Source organism: Nuphar pumila, chromosome 6 (assembly GCF_984573655.1).
Source record: "Nuphar pumila chromosome 6, dmNupPumi1.hap1.1, whole genome shotgun sequence".
Lineage (NCBI taxonomy): Eukaryota > Viridiplantae > Streptophyta > Magnoliopsida > Nymphaeales > Nymphaeaceae > Nuphar > Nuphar pumila.
In genome coordinates, this window is record NC_143254.1 from 1,127,762 (window position 1) to 1,144,261 (window position 16,500).

General features: G+C 40.7%; 1 protein-coding gene across 1 annotated transcript; it reads right to left on the reverse strand.

The window, feature by feature from the left end:
- Positions 1-1,449: 1,449 nt before the first annotated feature.
- On the reverse strand, positions 1,450-12,284 carry LOC149833607 (ankyrin repeat domain-containing protein 2B-like). Its single transcript, XM_090010895.1, has 8 exons — positions 12,170-12,284; positions 10,398-10,534; positions 8,552-8,761; positions 8,311-8,459; positions 8,048-8,213; positions 2,630-2,722; positions 1,890-2,029; positions 1,450-1,802 (listed from the first exon to the last, which is right to left on the reverse strand). Exons 1-8 carry the CDS (start codon positions 12,180-12,182, stop codon positions 1,703-1,705), a joined length of 1,008 nt encoding a protein of 335 aa, XP_089867021.1. The 5' UTR covers positions 12,183-12,284; the 3' UTR covers positions 1,450-1,702.
- Between the last annotated feature and the right edge of the window lie 4,216 nt (positions 12,285-16,500).

The following is a 16,500-nucleotide window of genomic DNA, read 5'->3' on the forward strand; positions in this document are numbered from 1 at the left end:
GTTTTTTTTATCTGAATCCACTAAGATCTTTTTTACCGACCAACAATAGATCATAGAGTGGGAGTCGCTTGGAAAAGACTAGAAAATGGGGACAGAGGCCCAAAATCAACAGGCGGTGGACAGAGGAACCATGCATGGCTCTTTGACGCGTGGCACACGAACGCTGAAACAAAGACACGCACTCAAGAGCCACCCAACCCCAACATACCCATCCTTTTAAAACCCCTGCCTTGCTCCTCCGTCTTTAGTGCTAAGCTTCTGAACCACTCGAGAAATTCTGCTCTGTTCTCGCCACCTTTCACTCCCTTAGCTCTCTTCCTTTTTCTTTCTCTCCTTAGTGATGGCTTTCACGACAAGCCAAACCTTGCGGCGTTGCTTACTTCTCTTCCTTGCGCTGTCCTTTATCCTCGTCGCCTCATCTACGGTTGGGAGTGGAGGAGGGGATACAGCAGAGGATGAAGCTAACCGCTCAGCCGAAGCCTTGAAGGAGAAGTCCGAACAACTCAAGCAGACCGCAGAGGAGAACCTGCAAACCGGCAAGGAGAAGGCCAAAGAAACTTCCGAGTCATGGACCGAATGGGCCAAGGACAAAATCTCAGAGTAACCAACTACATGGACCTCTCTCTCTCTCTCTCTCTCTCTCTCTCTCTCTCTCTCTCTCATATATTTATATACATGGTTCTGAAAAAAATGCAGAGGCCTACGTCTGAAACATGAGGATGCGAAGGAAGCTCTTCAGGAGGCACAAGACAAAATCCGTGGCGCCATAGAGAAGTTGCAGGAAGCAACCTCAGGTAAATAGACAGGCCATACTTGTTTCCTTCAAAAAAAAAGTGGTTCATATATCTCGTGTTATGGTTTTGCTGCATCTTCGCAGAAATGGCAAGTCGTGGCTTGGCCAAAGCGCGGGAACATAAAGAATACGCACAAGAAAAGGGCGAGAGCAAGGTGGAAGAAAGCAGGAGGATGGCGCAGGAGAAGATCAGGCAGGCCGAGGAACTGCTTAACGAGGCCAAAGAAAGGGCCAGAGAGGGGACCTCCCAAGCCATAGACGCTGCCGGCAGCATCTTCGAGAAAACGTTGGAGAAGGCGAGGGAGGCGGCTCAGCAAGCCAAGGAGGCAGCCAGCTACGCCTACGATGTAGCCATGGGCAAGGCCAAAGAGGGGACCGAGAGAGCCGAAGACGCAGCCGGCTACGCCTACGATGTGACCAAGGAGAAGGCCAAAGAGGGGATCGAGCGAGCCAAAGACACAGCGGGCTGCGCCTACGATGTGACCAAAGAAGGATCTCAGCAGGCTGCCAAGGAAACTGTAACCGGAGAGCACCCAAAAAGTAGTCACGACGAAGAACTATAAGCTGCTTTTGTGTCTTTCCACTACCCACCACTAGTTGCTGTAATCTGAGTTTTACCATCTTGAGAACATCTTCTGTTTCGTACCTACTAGTCGTGCAGCAAAAACAAACACCGAATAGATTGTATATAAAATATAAATAATCTAATAAAGGTCATTGCCACCCAAAACAATAATGCAAAATGTCGTACAACTTGGGCAAGTATCAGAAAGAAGCAAAAAATAGATAGCTACGCACAATTGAGGGAGCGTCACTCAAGACCTCCATTTCCCTCAACCGAAACAATCACTCCCTTGGTGGAACATCTCGAAATGGTTTCCCCTATAGATTGGAGGTGAGGCATCCCCGTCATAGGAACGCATCTTTCTCGAGCAGTTTCAGCACCTCCTTCTGGTCGTTCAATTTGGCGACATCTATGGGCGTCTTCCCATCCATGTTTTGTAATGTCCTGGCACATTTAAACATTGCAAGATATTAGATAATCAGGTAGCAACTTATATCAGAATCCGTATCAAGATGGGTGGCGAGGTCTTACACAGAGGCTCCGTGCTCGAGGAGGAGGGCAACGCACTCCTTTCTACCGTAACCCGCAGCGTAGTGGAGGGCGGTGTTCTTGTTCTTGTCAACAGCGTCTACGGCTGCTTTGGCGTCGAGAAGCACCCGGGTGCATTCCACCTGCACGATTGGTACACAATTCATAAGAGAAAAACCGCTATTACAACCCCCAACCATTTCCTGTGTGTTCAAATGGAAGATGTTTCATCATGGCGAAGAATTTCCAATAATTAGAGGCTGCACTACTAACGCTATTATCCTGAACAGTATGGTTGTCTAGCGATCATCATATATCAGATTACCAGATGACCCTTGTGAATATACATCGAAGACGAGATAGAATTCCTAGCAGTTTCTTCCTAAAAGAAAAGACAATTTCCAGCTAGTCAAAATTACCATATTCAACAGACAAACATCCATACCCTCAAAGGCGGGATTCATACAATGCTAATACGTGTTCAAAGAGCTGTAACATTTCTTTATTTGTACATATTTGATACACCTACCAACAGGAAAGATTACAAGAGCAATGCACATAGGGGTGTCCGGATAAAGTTTATTCTCCTTGGATAGAAACAGGACAGGAGATAGAATCTGACCAGAAATGCACATAGGGGTGTCCATGGGCAAATCATGCCAACCTTTCTAAAGAGGTCAGAGCTTGAGCAAAAGAACATAACAAATGCAAGTTTCCTCAGCTTCTTTGGAAAAAGGATTTACCTCACCATAACCGCAAGCAAAATGAAGTGCTCTCCGTCCTTCCGAGTCTTCCTCATCTTTGTCTGCTCCAGAGGCTAGTGCATTCTTCAAACCCTGTTAACCCACATACAAAGAAACACACAAATCAAAAACCTTGCAAGGTTGTGTTACAGCGGCAAGGCATGGACCCCTGACCAAGACAAGTTAACCAATGAAGTCCACCTGTGAACCCACTATAAAAGATGTGGATGTCTCAATTTTAGGACTATATTAGACTTAACACGTAGGGATAACCCATAGTACCAAGCGGAATATATTCATAGTCTGGACATTCATGTCTTTGGCATCCAAAAACACTGGAACACTCTTCAGCAGATATCTCAATCACCAAGAGATCAAATGCCCAGCAGCATGAGTTATAGCTAGTTTGAGGTGGTTTGACTCATCGACTACAGGATATTGTAACAGACAAACAAAAGGATACAATATAAAGAAGTACCTACAAATGAACTGGGTGTAGAACTCAAAAACAAGCTCCCAGTTGGCAATATTGTGCACAAAAGCCCTTACATCCAAAATGCAAAAGGCTTTCATGCTAAGTCATAGGGACTCAAAGCAGGTGCCGCACCCGCGTTGAAGCGATGCAGGTGCGGCACCGGGTGCAGTCAACACGACCCTGGGTGTGGTCAACGCACCCAGGGTCATTTTTGTCCATGTTTTGGACTTTAAAAAAAGAAAAAACCCAACGAAAAGGAGGATTAGGGCAAAAAAAAATTTGCCCTAATCTCTCCTCTTCTCTCCCGCGCAGCTCGGCTCGAGCTCTCTCCTCCCGATGCCACCTCCTAGGCTCCTCCTCTCCTTCGTCGCAGGTACGTACCCTCTTCTTGTGTCGGCAATGGAGGGGCCGAGCCCCCCTGCTCCCTCTCGCTCTCTTGTTGGGTCGGCAGGGGAGGGGGTCAAGCCCTCATCCCTGCTCCCTCTAACTTCAAGGGAGGGGCTGAGTCCCTCCTGTTTTTGGCAAGGGAGGGGCAGATCTCCCCTCCTTGCTCCTGATTTTATTATATAATATATATATATATATATATTATATATTTTTATATTAAGATAATGTTTGTATAATTGATTTGAAATTTTGAATGTATTTTTTTTTGTGTTTTCAGGATAAAAATGACGGATAAAGGGAAAGGACTTGTATTATCCTCATCCCAACATCTGAGTTCTGCTGATAGTTGTAATGGGATTGATCCACTATGAGTACATGTAGATAAACTTGCAAAAACCGGAGAAGGAGGTGGTGGAAACAAGAGATTTTGATGCAAGCTCTGCGAAAGAGATTTTGTTGGGCCTTACACAAGAGTGAAGGCTTATTTATTGAAGATACCAAGACATGGCATTTCAGGATACAAAAAAATTGATGAGGCAATGCGAAGACAATACAAGAAGAATATGAGAAGAGAAAGACAATGGCCGATTCTTGTGCAGTTAGTGTGCTATTTGCAAGCCACCAAGAAGATGCTGAAAAAAAAAATCAATCTAGGAGGTACAGGAACGATACAAGCAACATTCAATACATATGGAATAGAAGAATTGGATAGAAAATTTGGGAGATATTTTTATTCTAGTTCACTCCCATTTAATGCGGCTAGAAATCCTTATTGGAAGGATTTAGTAATATCCTTGACAAATTATAATTTGAGTAGCTATGTGCCTCCAAGTTCAGAAAAAATATGAATCACACTTCTTGCAGAAGAGAGGGCAAATGTGGAGAGGTTACTGGAGATTAAAAAATATTCATGGGAGCAAAATGGAGTTTCTATTGTGTCCGATGGATGGACAGATATTCAAAGGCATCCAATGATCAATTTCATTGTTTGTTCGCTTAGTGGCTCAATATTCTTGAAAGCAGTTGGTGTATCTAGAGAATATAAAAATGCAGAGTATTTAAAGAGGTTGTTTATAGAAGTCATAAAATAAGTGGGTGATCAGAAAGTTGTACAAATCATTACAGACAACGCTCCAGTTTGCAAAAATACAGCATTGAGTTTGGAGAGTGAGTACCCCCATATTTTTTGGACTCCCTGTGTAGCACATAGGTTAAATCTGACCCTAAAGAGCATCTGCAACCCCAAAGAAGAAAAAAATTCACAAGCATATGTTTTATGTTCATGGATTGAAGATTTAGAAAGAAACGTCAAAAGCATTAGGGATTTTGTTGTTAACCACCATTGTGCTAATGCTATATATAATAGGCATTCTGACCTGAAATTGTTGAAGGTCGCTGAAACATGTTTTGCGTCCATCATTGTGATAGTGAAGAAGATTAAAAGAGTGAAAAATGCTTTGATTAACATGGTGACTGATGAAAATTGAACATTCTATCATGCTGATAATGATATCAAGGCTCAAGAAATTAAAAAATTCATTCTTGATGATGTGTTTTGGGACAGAGTGGTATACTTCCTTCAATTTACGCAACCTATTTGGGAAATGTTAAGAGAAGTTGATAAGGATGAGCTCATGCTTCACAGAGTTTATGAAATATCGGATAATATGATTGAAAAAATACAAGCTATAGTTTTCAAGCATGAAGAAAAAAAATCCTGCATTGGATGATTCAAAATTTTTTAATCATATTCATTCAATTTTAGTCAAAAGATGGGATAAGAGCAACATTGTTTTGCATTGCATAGCACATTCTCTTAATCCAAAATATTATGTAAATAAGTAGTGGGCTAGTGGTATTGGTCGTGTCCCTCCAAATTTAGACCCAGAGCTATCAAGACATAGAAATATGTATATGACAAGAATTTTTCCAGAAGCATATCTTCTACATCAAGTCACACAAGAGTTTGAAAAATTTTCATCTTCGAGATTTTATGGACCAGCATTATTCGAGAGAGAAGAGGATGATATGGATCCTATGAGATGGTGGTAAGCATTTGGATTAGAAACACCTCTTCTCCAACGTCTTGCATTAAGATTGCTATCGCAGCCTGCTAGTTCCTCTTGTTGTGAAAGAAATTGGAGCACATATTCTCAAATCCACAACATGAAGAAAAACAAACTCACCAGCAAGCGTGTAGAGGATTTAATATATGTTCATTCAAATCTTCGATTACTTTCGCGAACCAATGATGAATACAGGTACTAATTTGCTCTCTTAGTTATTTGATTATTTCTTAGTTTTTCATTTAAATATACTTGTATTGTATTTAACATTTTCAAATTGGGTTTGTAACGCAGACAAGGAACAACCAAATTTTGAGATGTAAACCCAAAAGAGTGTGACTTCGAGGGAAAGCATGATTTCAACATAACAAACATGGATTTAGTTGAGCCTAGTACTCCTTTTAATTAGGAGTGGCAATCAGGTCAAGTCGGCGGGTTGGCGGGTCAGAATACTTCAACACGAACACGACCTGTTTATTAAACGGGTCGGATGTGGCAAACACGAACATGACCCATTTATTAAACGGGTAACCCGACACGACACGGTTAACCCGTTTAATAAACGGGTCGGGTCGACACGACACGATTACACGACACAGTGACCCGTTTATTAAACGGGTCGACCCGATAACATAGACACGATAACCGCACAAGCGCACACCACCACTGGAGAGGAGAGGTCTCGGGTTGCAGGTTGACGGATTCATGTAAACGGGTTAACCCGACCCGTTAGGAGTTAGGGTTAGATAAGTTAATATATATAAACAGGTTGCGGGTTCGTGTAAACGGGTTGACCAGCCCGCCTAACCCGTTTATTAAACGGGTCAAACAGGTTGGCGAGTTGGCATACCCCTAACACGAACACGACCCGTTTAATAAACGGGTTAGGCGGGTCGACCCGTTTACGACACAAACTCATTTAAGCAAAAACCTAATCCGACTAAGAAGCGGGTTGGCAGATCGGGTTGGCGGGTCGGGTCAGATTTTGCCACCCCTACTTCTAATGATGCATTTGATGACGAAAAAGAAAATTATTAAGATCCATTACTTCATCAAGATATACTTTGGTATGTAATTTAGTTCTTTTCTGCTTTACTTATTTGATTGATATTTAGGTTGATATATTGCATGCATGATGAATGATATTATGACAATGTTAACTGTTAAAACTTCAAAATTATATATATATATATATATATATATATTTTTTTTATTTTTTTTTTTACATTTTTGCCCTGCTGCACCCCCGCACCCAAGGTTTTTGAAAGTGCTGCACCACCGCACCCGCATCCATGTGACATAGCTTTCATGTTATCTAGACCATAAAATGCATACATGTACTTTATTTCATGTATTTTGGAGCCATTCAATTGTTCCTTAAGAGTTGCAACATAATTTTGCACGCCACCAAAAATTCCCAGAGACCGAAAACTTCAAAAACAAATAATTTTGTAGCACCGGCCTAAGAGAATAAGCGCCTGTTTGGAATCTAGGAACTGGGATAGGAGTTGATGCATTTGGCAAAAAGTTGGTCAAACCAGAGTTACCGGAAGCGCCTAGGGTAATGGGGCGCGAAACGTTGCGCTTCTAAAACGCGTGGGGAAGCGTCCCCCTTTTATGGGAAACGCGTTTCCCTTTTATGGGAAACGCACTTCCCTTTTTTGGGAAACGCGCTTCCCCACGCTTCCCCATTTTTCCATTTTTTTCGCTTCCCCCTCGCTTCCGGTTCGCTTCCTAGGTCGCTTCCGGTTCACTTCCTAGGTCGCTTCCAAGATGGTTCGTAATTTTCTTCTAAGTGGTCCCACGCTTCCCCGCTTCCTACATTTTTTAAAGTGCCTCACTTCCCGCTCCCGCTTCCCATATCGCTTCCCGCTCCCGCTTCCTCAACTGGCAACTCTAGGTCAAACCACCACCTGGTGGCTGTTTGGAAACTGGTAGCTGGGATGGGAGTTAATGCATTTGAGATGGGAAGTGGCATTGTATTTACACTAAAAGCATGGAATTGACAGCTACCAAATCCAGGATTTGGCAGCTGCCACTTCCCATCCCAGCTACTAGTTTCCAAACAGGGCCTAAATGAACTTCTAAAAAGATGATATGATGAATACTGCAAGTTAAACTTACAAGTAAAATCAGAAAACAAATAGGCAATTATCATTGCAACACCACCAATTTTATGGACTCTGTTGAATGCAAGCTTGTTCATCTTTTCCAGTGACACACTAAGCAACAACATGAAAATGATGGAAGCTCATTGGTGCATCACCTACAGTTGCATGCTACACGTATCACAAAAGCTATAAAGAATCATTTCTATATGGATGTAACACCGTAAGTTGATTCAAATTGTAGTCATGTACACAGCCTCCTTTAGAGCAAAAAGACAGCAAATTCCATGGAACATGTAGAGGATATCATCGAACCCAGCAGACTACAGCACATCAAAAAGATCTATCTATATGAAACTGAGATAATAACATAAAATTGCACCTCTACATCACCAACACTAGCAGTGTGGTGAACAGAAGATTCATCCTCATATCCAGCTTCCTCTTCTTCTCCAGCTTCATCCGGTGCAGAAGGTTCAGCCTCTCCAGCAGCACCAATGCCCATTACATGGCCCAATTTCTGCATAACTTCAGGATCATTCCAATACCTGAAGAAACAAGCAAGAGGAATGAACGATTTAGCATGCAATTAGCCACACTGACAGATTTCATTTAGAAGCCCACAATTAAAATGTCATCTCTTACTTCATCATAGCAGCTGGACCCCCAGTCTCAATTTCTTCTAACATAGGCTTCAAAGATGGATCTTCCTTGATGTGTGCCATCTGTTCCTCAAGGCGCTCTTTATGAGCAGGATTTGCCAGAGTCTCCAGCATGCTGGACATGGATGGATCCTGCAAAAAAAAAAACAGACGAAAAACCTCCATCAAAAAACTGTTCATGTTGACCCCTCAAGATTATCTCAAAGCCTTGAATCCTAGAGTACCTGCATAAGAGCATTACCAAGGCGCTCAGCCATGGTCATAAACTGAGGGTTCTGCATAACCTGTTGCATGGTAGCCATATACTGTTGTGCATCCATTTGAGGGATACCATCATGACCAGCACCTTGGACGCTCTTCTGGAGCTGCTCAGCCATCTGTTTGAAGGCAGGATCTTCCTCTATTTGTTGTGCCAATTCCTTTATGCTTGGGTCCTGTTTTCAGTTACCAGATGTTTATGCATGAACAAATACAAATAAATTTTGAAAATATAGGTACATCTAAAAAGTAACAAAAACCAAATGGTTGTACAACCGTTAAGAACTTAGCATCATAAAATACTTTATAGAACACTTGAACAGAAAAAATATATGCAAGGAAACGTACATAATGTAAAGCATTACTCTATTAGAAGCTGGACTTGGCAAAATCATATCAACCAAATAGAGGTGAGAAGAGCAATGTTGTGCCCCAAACTAGAGGCATGTAAATAAACATTCACATAAACCAATATTGTTTTGTCAAACGGTGTGCGGCTCTCATGTCTGAAAGGTTACTTGTAAAGATCCATTCCACAATCAGTGTAAAAAAAATCCCATCAAAGATGATAATAGAAGCTATATAGAGCAGAGAAATTTAGCAGTATTACTTTATCAATATCACTCATCCAGTCCAACCAAAATGCATCAAAAGAAAACTATGTACTGCTAATAATAACATCAAACCCAAAATCCTTAAGAGCAAGAAGGTAAATTGGCATTCAATAGGCAAAAGATGCTGTAGAAATAGACTTTGATAACTCATACTGTCTGAATCCATTATATCAGGACATCAAGCGAGCTCGACCAATTGACCAAACAAAAGAATAAGAAAACATCAACCAAGAAAGAAAAATAAAACCAAAGCATTTTCATATATGATGTGAATATGCTTTCATGACTTCCATCACTTTCATCATCTAACGACAATTTCTAATAATTTGTTGTCTAAATCTCCAAACATCTAAGAGGGTAGCAATACAATTTATGAACAATGAGATACTTGTTAGAAACAAGTAACTACATTTCTTTTCTAAATGAGAGCGCTTTAGCATCCTATTGATTATTGGCGCTACATCCCTAAACACATGGTGAAGGGAAAGATGTAGACCTTCTTGGCCTGCTTTGCCACATCACCTTCTAGCCAACTTTAGGGTGAAGAACCTTTAGATAGGGAAAAAAGAAAAGAAGGCAAAAAAGAACATTGAGATGTGTGCAACCAACCCTACTGCTCTTCAAAACATCATAATGGAACAGTAAAAGGCTAACAGGCAGAAGATATTACAACATCAAGTCATATTTGAAAATATTTATGTTCCCAAATTTTCAATAATTTATGAATGTAGCATTTAATGGTTTCCTTAGCAGAGACTGACAAAAAATATGAACACCTAATGTTCATGACGTAATCATCATCTTTAAAGACATATATCAAGCCATTGTCTGATGCAGCAGTCTAAGAAAGGAGTCCTTAGTGCATCCTCTAACTGTTAGCAAACAAATATGCACCTTAACTAGGAATGTGGGGATAATGTTGCAGAAGTAAAACCGGAAGAACTGGGATTTTCCTTTTGAGAGAAAAGGAGAGTGGAAAAAAAATAGCAAGTCATATTGCATAGATATGAAGATACTGACACATGGTAGAGGCCATCAATGTCATTAAAAAAAGCAGAAAGGGAAGATGACAAGAAAAAAATGAAGTACCCAGAAAATAAAAATGAACAAATAAAAACACCTGATATCAAAATGCATCTTTAAACCAACAAGTGCATGAAAGAGTTTTAGAAATAAGAAAGTGTAAACAGAAACATACATTAAGTAACCCAGACATTGCAGAGAAATCAAAAGGATTTGGTATAACTCCTGCACCAGCCCCTGGAACTGTCCCAGAAGTAGCCCTCCTCCTTGCAGGCTGTGTCTCAGTGGCTTCACTTTTCGGAGACTTCTCATCTGTCGACACAAAATCATGGACAAAATCACATAGGAATCAATATATATATACACACACACACACACGAGAGAGAGAGAGGGAGAGAGAAAGGGACAAAAAATCCAGAATCAATTATTTAGAACGCTTCCAGATGAAGAAACTGTTGCATTACCGCATAATAACTTGTTCACAGTTTTTTCCACAATAACAGGGAAAAAAAATAAAAAATATACCACTAACAACTTGTAACACAAGAAGAGAAACAAAGAATCCAGTACAGACTACACAGCCTTCCCTTTATAGGTTAGTCTTCAACTATTTCAAAGATCCAAGTCTCCAACATATGACGCTCAAGCTATGTCACATAGGTACGGGTGTGGGTACGGGGTACGACACCGGAAATTCTAAAAAGATGGGTACAGGGGTACGGCTACACACACACAGAAAATGCACAAGTATACTTAATTGTACCAAATGCTCTACATATAGAAATGTAGATCGTCAATTATGAACTAAAAGTTTAAATTATGTCAAAGACATATAATTAACTAAAAATTAAGAATAAAAAAATATGCAGTATCGGATGTTTTTTATCCTGAGTGTTGGCTGGATCATAAAATGGATAAAATCGGTTGAGTCAAGTCTGAAACACAGAGGAACATACCCGAAGTACCAATGTGGTATGTGACAGGTATGGCGGCCTGGTAGAATTACCCGTGCCACATGGTGCTCAAGTGAGATACGTGAGGAACACATGAACAACCTACAACATTTACCACGTATGCAACGTCAATTCTAGTGATAAATGAAGATAAGATAAACATTCTTTCCTACAATCTTTTGGTAAATAATGAGATCATCAAAAGCTCTGTCTTTTGCTATAAAACCATGAATTTGATATTCATCACAATCGACATTCTTGCTTCATGAATTCTGGTATCTTTTAAGAGGGCCAGTACATATTCCCTCAGCCCCATTTTTGACAATATCAACTTCCCTATGTCCAAGAATAGACTACCCAAACCCTTTACATCAAGGACTTGATTCGGCCCTTAACAATAATTTCATCCACCAAAAGAAAAAGCTAAAAAGGATAGTTAATTTTCTCTCCTTTTCATATGATTTCACTCAATTTTAGAAGCATGCCTCAATGAATTTCTTTGATCTATAAATATCCCCCGTCATAAGAAGCAATGCCCTTTCCTCCACACCATCCCAGTTCGAGCATTCAAATCAACCTTCCAAACGGACAAGAAACACAAAAACTGGATGATTTGCTACGACACAGAAGATCCACTGCACATACGCAGTCACTCAAAAACCCCAAACAGCAAAATGAACGGAGTCACCCGCGAAAATCCATCTTGCACGCTCACAAATCGTTCATCCTGAGTCTCATAGCGAGCACCACCCACCCAAATCATTTCCGGATCTGATTAAAACACACAATTATACGAGACGAGAGATAAGCCGGGGAGAGAAAATAGTAGTAACCAACAAAAACTCCACGGAAACCCTAATTTTCAAACAATAGCAAAAACGAAACTAATCTCAGCCCCAAAGACACAACACAATAAAAAAGAAATTAATAACAAACACGATGAAATCGAAATTCATATAAAAAAAATTCAAGCACGAATTCCACCGATCGTTACCAGAAGACGCCATGGTCGATTCCTGAAAACCCCTCTTCTTTGTGGCGCGGAGATCGACTATCTGACTTCTCTTCTTCGCTCCCCAAGTCGCACTCTTGACGATGGGTCTGAGGCTCCCCACGATTATATTTTCCCTTCCAAATGTTTTTTTCTCTCTTTTTTTAAGAAAATAAAAAATTATTTATATTTTCTCTTCCAAATGTTATGGTTATTTCTCTTTTTTTAGACAGAGAAAGCTGGGACCAGTTATACAACAATACCATTTGGGGTTCGAACTTGCAACGCCCCAACAAAAGGTGACGTGCACTAACTGCTCCTGCCATTCAAGCGGAGCTCCCTTAGTATTATGGTTATTTCTCACCAAAAACTAGTTTACTTAAAAGTTTATTTTTTACCAAAAATACATATTAAACCACTTGGGTCAGATCAGGTACCCATCAAAAGCCGGATCAAGTTTGGTACCCAACAAAAATTATAACCCAAACCTGACACGCATATTACTGGGTCAGGTTCGAGTTGATCCGAATATTATTCAGGTCAGGCTTTTTATGTTCATACTTAAGAGATTTGAGTTCGTGTCAAGTCGAATACCGATACAAACAGCCTTACACGTCGTCTTGTTCAGATTATCCAAAGTACCCCTCTTAAAATCTTACATTGTCATTTCACTCGTCACTTGTTTCTTCAAGGGATGGCAGTGGACCGGGGGGACGAAGGTTAAAATCCATCCCTGTTCGGGGATGGACGTACTCTTTTCCCCGCCCCGTCCCTGCCACTTTTCCCTGACTCATCGTCGCCCCGCCCTGCCTCATCCCCGTTTGAACTGGGGATGGAGGACATGAAACGGGGATGAAGGCAGGGGTGGAGGTTAAAATCCATCCCCGCCGGGGATGGAGGCGGGGATGGAGGTTCTAATCTTGAGGCGAGGCAGGGGTGGAGACGTTGTCCCCCGCCCCGCCCTGCCCCCACTGCCATCCCTAGTTTCTTCTAAAGCAAGGAACAAGAAAGACATGAAGGACACACATCGGCAGGTTTGGATTGATAAAACCCTTGAGGTCCTTATTCACTGAAGAGTACACCCGGGTCGGGTTTAGTTTGGACCCAGGTAAAACCAAACCAAACCCAAACCTGATTTGAGATGACGGTACCAGGTTCATATTCAGGTCCAATCGAACCCACCATAAGAAACCATACCCGATTCTATGAGAATTAAATGAATCAGACCTGGTAAAATAATATTTTATATTAAAAAATTATGGATCTTAGTCGGGACTGGGGTTAGGCCTGAGTCTGGTATGAAATTTTACAAACCATACCCAGCTCCATATATTTATCAGACTCTTTGGGTTCGACCCAAAATCTAATCGGACCTTTTTAATATATCACCAAACCCTGACCCTATAGTGTTTGGTATGAGTCTGGTCCGGGTCAAACCCGACCCATTGACACCCTAAGTTGTTCCATGTCACAGGTGACAAACTATGCAATGTCCCACCTATCTCTTTAGGGCTTATCCTAGACAATATAAATCTCCTAACCAATTAAGTTATGCCAATTCAATATTGCCTGCCTACCCTCTTTTCACTTTTCCTTTTGCCTTGAAAAAGCTTTCAGTTTTTTTCATGACCGGTTACTCTACTTTTTCTCATGTCTAACATTTGTTTTTATGGGTTGGCTTCCATCTCCATCTCCATATATGTACTCTTGGAAGCAGTAGAGAAAATTCTTTCACCGCCACCTCATTCAATTGGGGCAGTGCCGGAGCCACATAGGGGACAGGATGGGCACGTGCCCACCCTGACCCAACAATCCCAACTGAGGGGTCCGGGGCCCACCCATGCCTAAAACCTCCCAAAACCAACATGATCAAAATTTCTTAATTTCTTTTCAACCCTTTTTCACTCATTTAGATAAAAAGCAGATTTGTTCCATTTCCTTCTATTTTGCGTTTTTTCCAGTCCCTTCTTTTTCTTTTTCTTTTTTCTCAACCATTTTTTTCTGGCACAAAGTTTCTGGCTGACAACCAAAAATTACATTGTTGGTTTGCTGGCTCATCAAGGCTCTGTGGATCGGGCTTGGAGGAGATTGCCATCTTTAGTCAGCAAGTTCTTGAACTAGCTCGCTTTTTCTGTTTCATTCTTGTGATTCTTTTTTTCTCTAAGTGTGAACAGATTCCTTATTTAGGCCTTGGCCCACTTGGAAGTGTGGTCTACCCATCTGTGGCTTCTACCATCCATTGATGCATTTCCACCAATCAACATGTCTCTAGCCATTCCCATGGTCCACCCACTTGGATGCTCACCCGGTCCCTTTATCACTTCTACTTATTTCTCTGCAAGATTGAAATATATATATATATATATACTTGTACATGACATCATCCATGTAATCAAGACTTTTTTTTCCTTTTTCCTAAGTTTATGAACTCATACTTGAGATAGAGAGCAGCACTAGTATCATATGAAGTTGAAAAAAAACACCCTTAGATGCTTAAAACTCTTGTAGATTTGTCTTTCAATGAAAATTAATAATTTTCCTGAATGAATGCGGAATAGGGTTTCAATTTTAGGGTTTTTTTCAGTTAGCATAATGTATGATGTTTGTTAGGATTTAAGGTTTTGATTTATTTATTTTTTTCAAATAACATGAATGTTTAAGTAAGGTTTTTGGGTTTTTGAGATTTTTTTTCAATTCGCAATAGGCATGACTATGAATAATGATTGCTTGATTTTCTTAGAATATTAAAGAGTTTTTATTTGAGATAAATCAATGATTTTTTTAAGATTTAGGGTATTGATTTTGATTTTTTCAAAGGGCATGAATATTTAATTAAGATCTTTAGGTATTTTTTGTGTTTTTTTCAATCAACATTAAGCAAGATTCCTTGAATGCATACTTGATTTTGATAAGAATTTAGGGGTTTTATTTTTTTTAATTAACATATATGAATGATGTTTGTTAAGATTTAGGGTTTTGATTTGTGTGTTTTTTTTTTTAATGGCATAAATGTTTAGTTGTATTTTTTGGTTTCTTTATATTTTTTTTTCAATTATCAATAGGCATGAATCCATGAATAATGAATTTTTGGTTTGGGTTGAAAGATTCCGGTTTCATTTATTTTTATACCAATTAGTATAGTGTCTTTTTTTTGTGGGTATGTGCCCACCCTAGTTTAGATTTCTGGCTCAGCCACTGATTGGGGGTGCACCTACATGTTCAGAAAATGTGAGATAAACTGAGATATCATAATGTGTTCCAATCCTAACTCGTTCCTTCCACATGCATGGGTGCATTGAGACACAGCCTTAGGTGGAGCCATCCTTGGGTGGTTGGGACTGGGCCCAATGTTTATGTTATTTGGACCGGTTCAAATTGCACCCAATCGGAATGGACAGAGGAGCTCGGGCGCCAGCTCAGTCCCTCCACCACCATACAATTACACAAGCTCGTCGTCAACCCGGACATCGCTGGTGATGACGACGAACCCATGTTGGAACATTCAAGAGCATACCCAAAACCGACGGGACGGTTCACCACCTTTTGACAGAAAACTGCCCAAGGCCGCCCATCGTCAAGATGAACAAAACCCAAAAGTTGTAAAAAACAAAAATGGCATGGGTCCCACAAAAACTTTGGACGTTGTTCACTTTCTGAATGAACTGCTGCAGTTCAGCAGTTGAAAAATGGATGACTGAGATTCATCCAAAAATAAGAAGCTTTTGGTGGTTCTTGGGTACCGTTCATTTTGATGATGAGAGACATCCAAGGTACCTTGGACAGTTTTCTGTCCAAAGTCCCATGGACCTGATCTGCTCTTGAAAAAAAATGCAACATAAACCCTCAAGGCAGAGCATACCTCATCACCGTTTCGAGCTGCAGAGTGAACGCGCCTGTCACGACTCACAAGGCAAAACTGGAGGCTCTCCCAAGCCCAGAAAGGTAGCCCTTCAAGTTTTTACGAGTTGGGGCAGGTGACCATAAGCCACAGCAGGCCTATCCAGCGCCACTAGCTCGCTTGTCCCCAACGCAGTTTCTTTAAGTAACAAATCGAGGAAAAAACAAAGAGAGAGAGAGATTTGCTGTGGTCAAGTCATGCTGAATGAGCTTGGTGGTGAATCCAGAGCTATCATGTGGTTTGAAATTTATATAACAGATAGTTTTAAAGATACTAGTGAAAATTAAGATTTGGCAAATACGCCACTTAAATGGAGAAGTAACATCAGTTTGATGATGGGGTTGGTTGATTTTGGCATTTTTACAGTGCAAATATAGCCTGTCGCCTAAGTGATTTTCTATCAGTCTCAGAGGCAACCAAAATAAAAGTATATGGT

Bases quoted from the DNA above. Each gene is read 5' to 3' on its own strand.
- LOC149833607 (XM_090010895.1), bottom strand. The intron at 2,030-2,629 runs GTAAATCCTTTT...CCAATCGTGCAG, and splicing joins TTGCTTGCGGTTATGGTGAG to GTGGAATGCACCCGGGTGCT. The intron at 1,803-1,889 runs GTAAGACCTCGC...TAAATGTGCCAG, and splicing joins CTCGAGCACGGAGCCTCTGT to GACATTACAAAACATGGATG.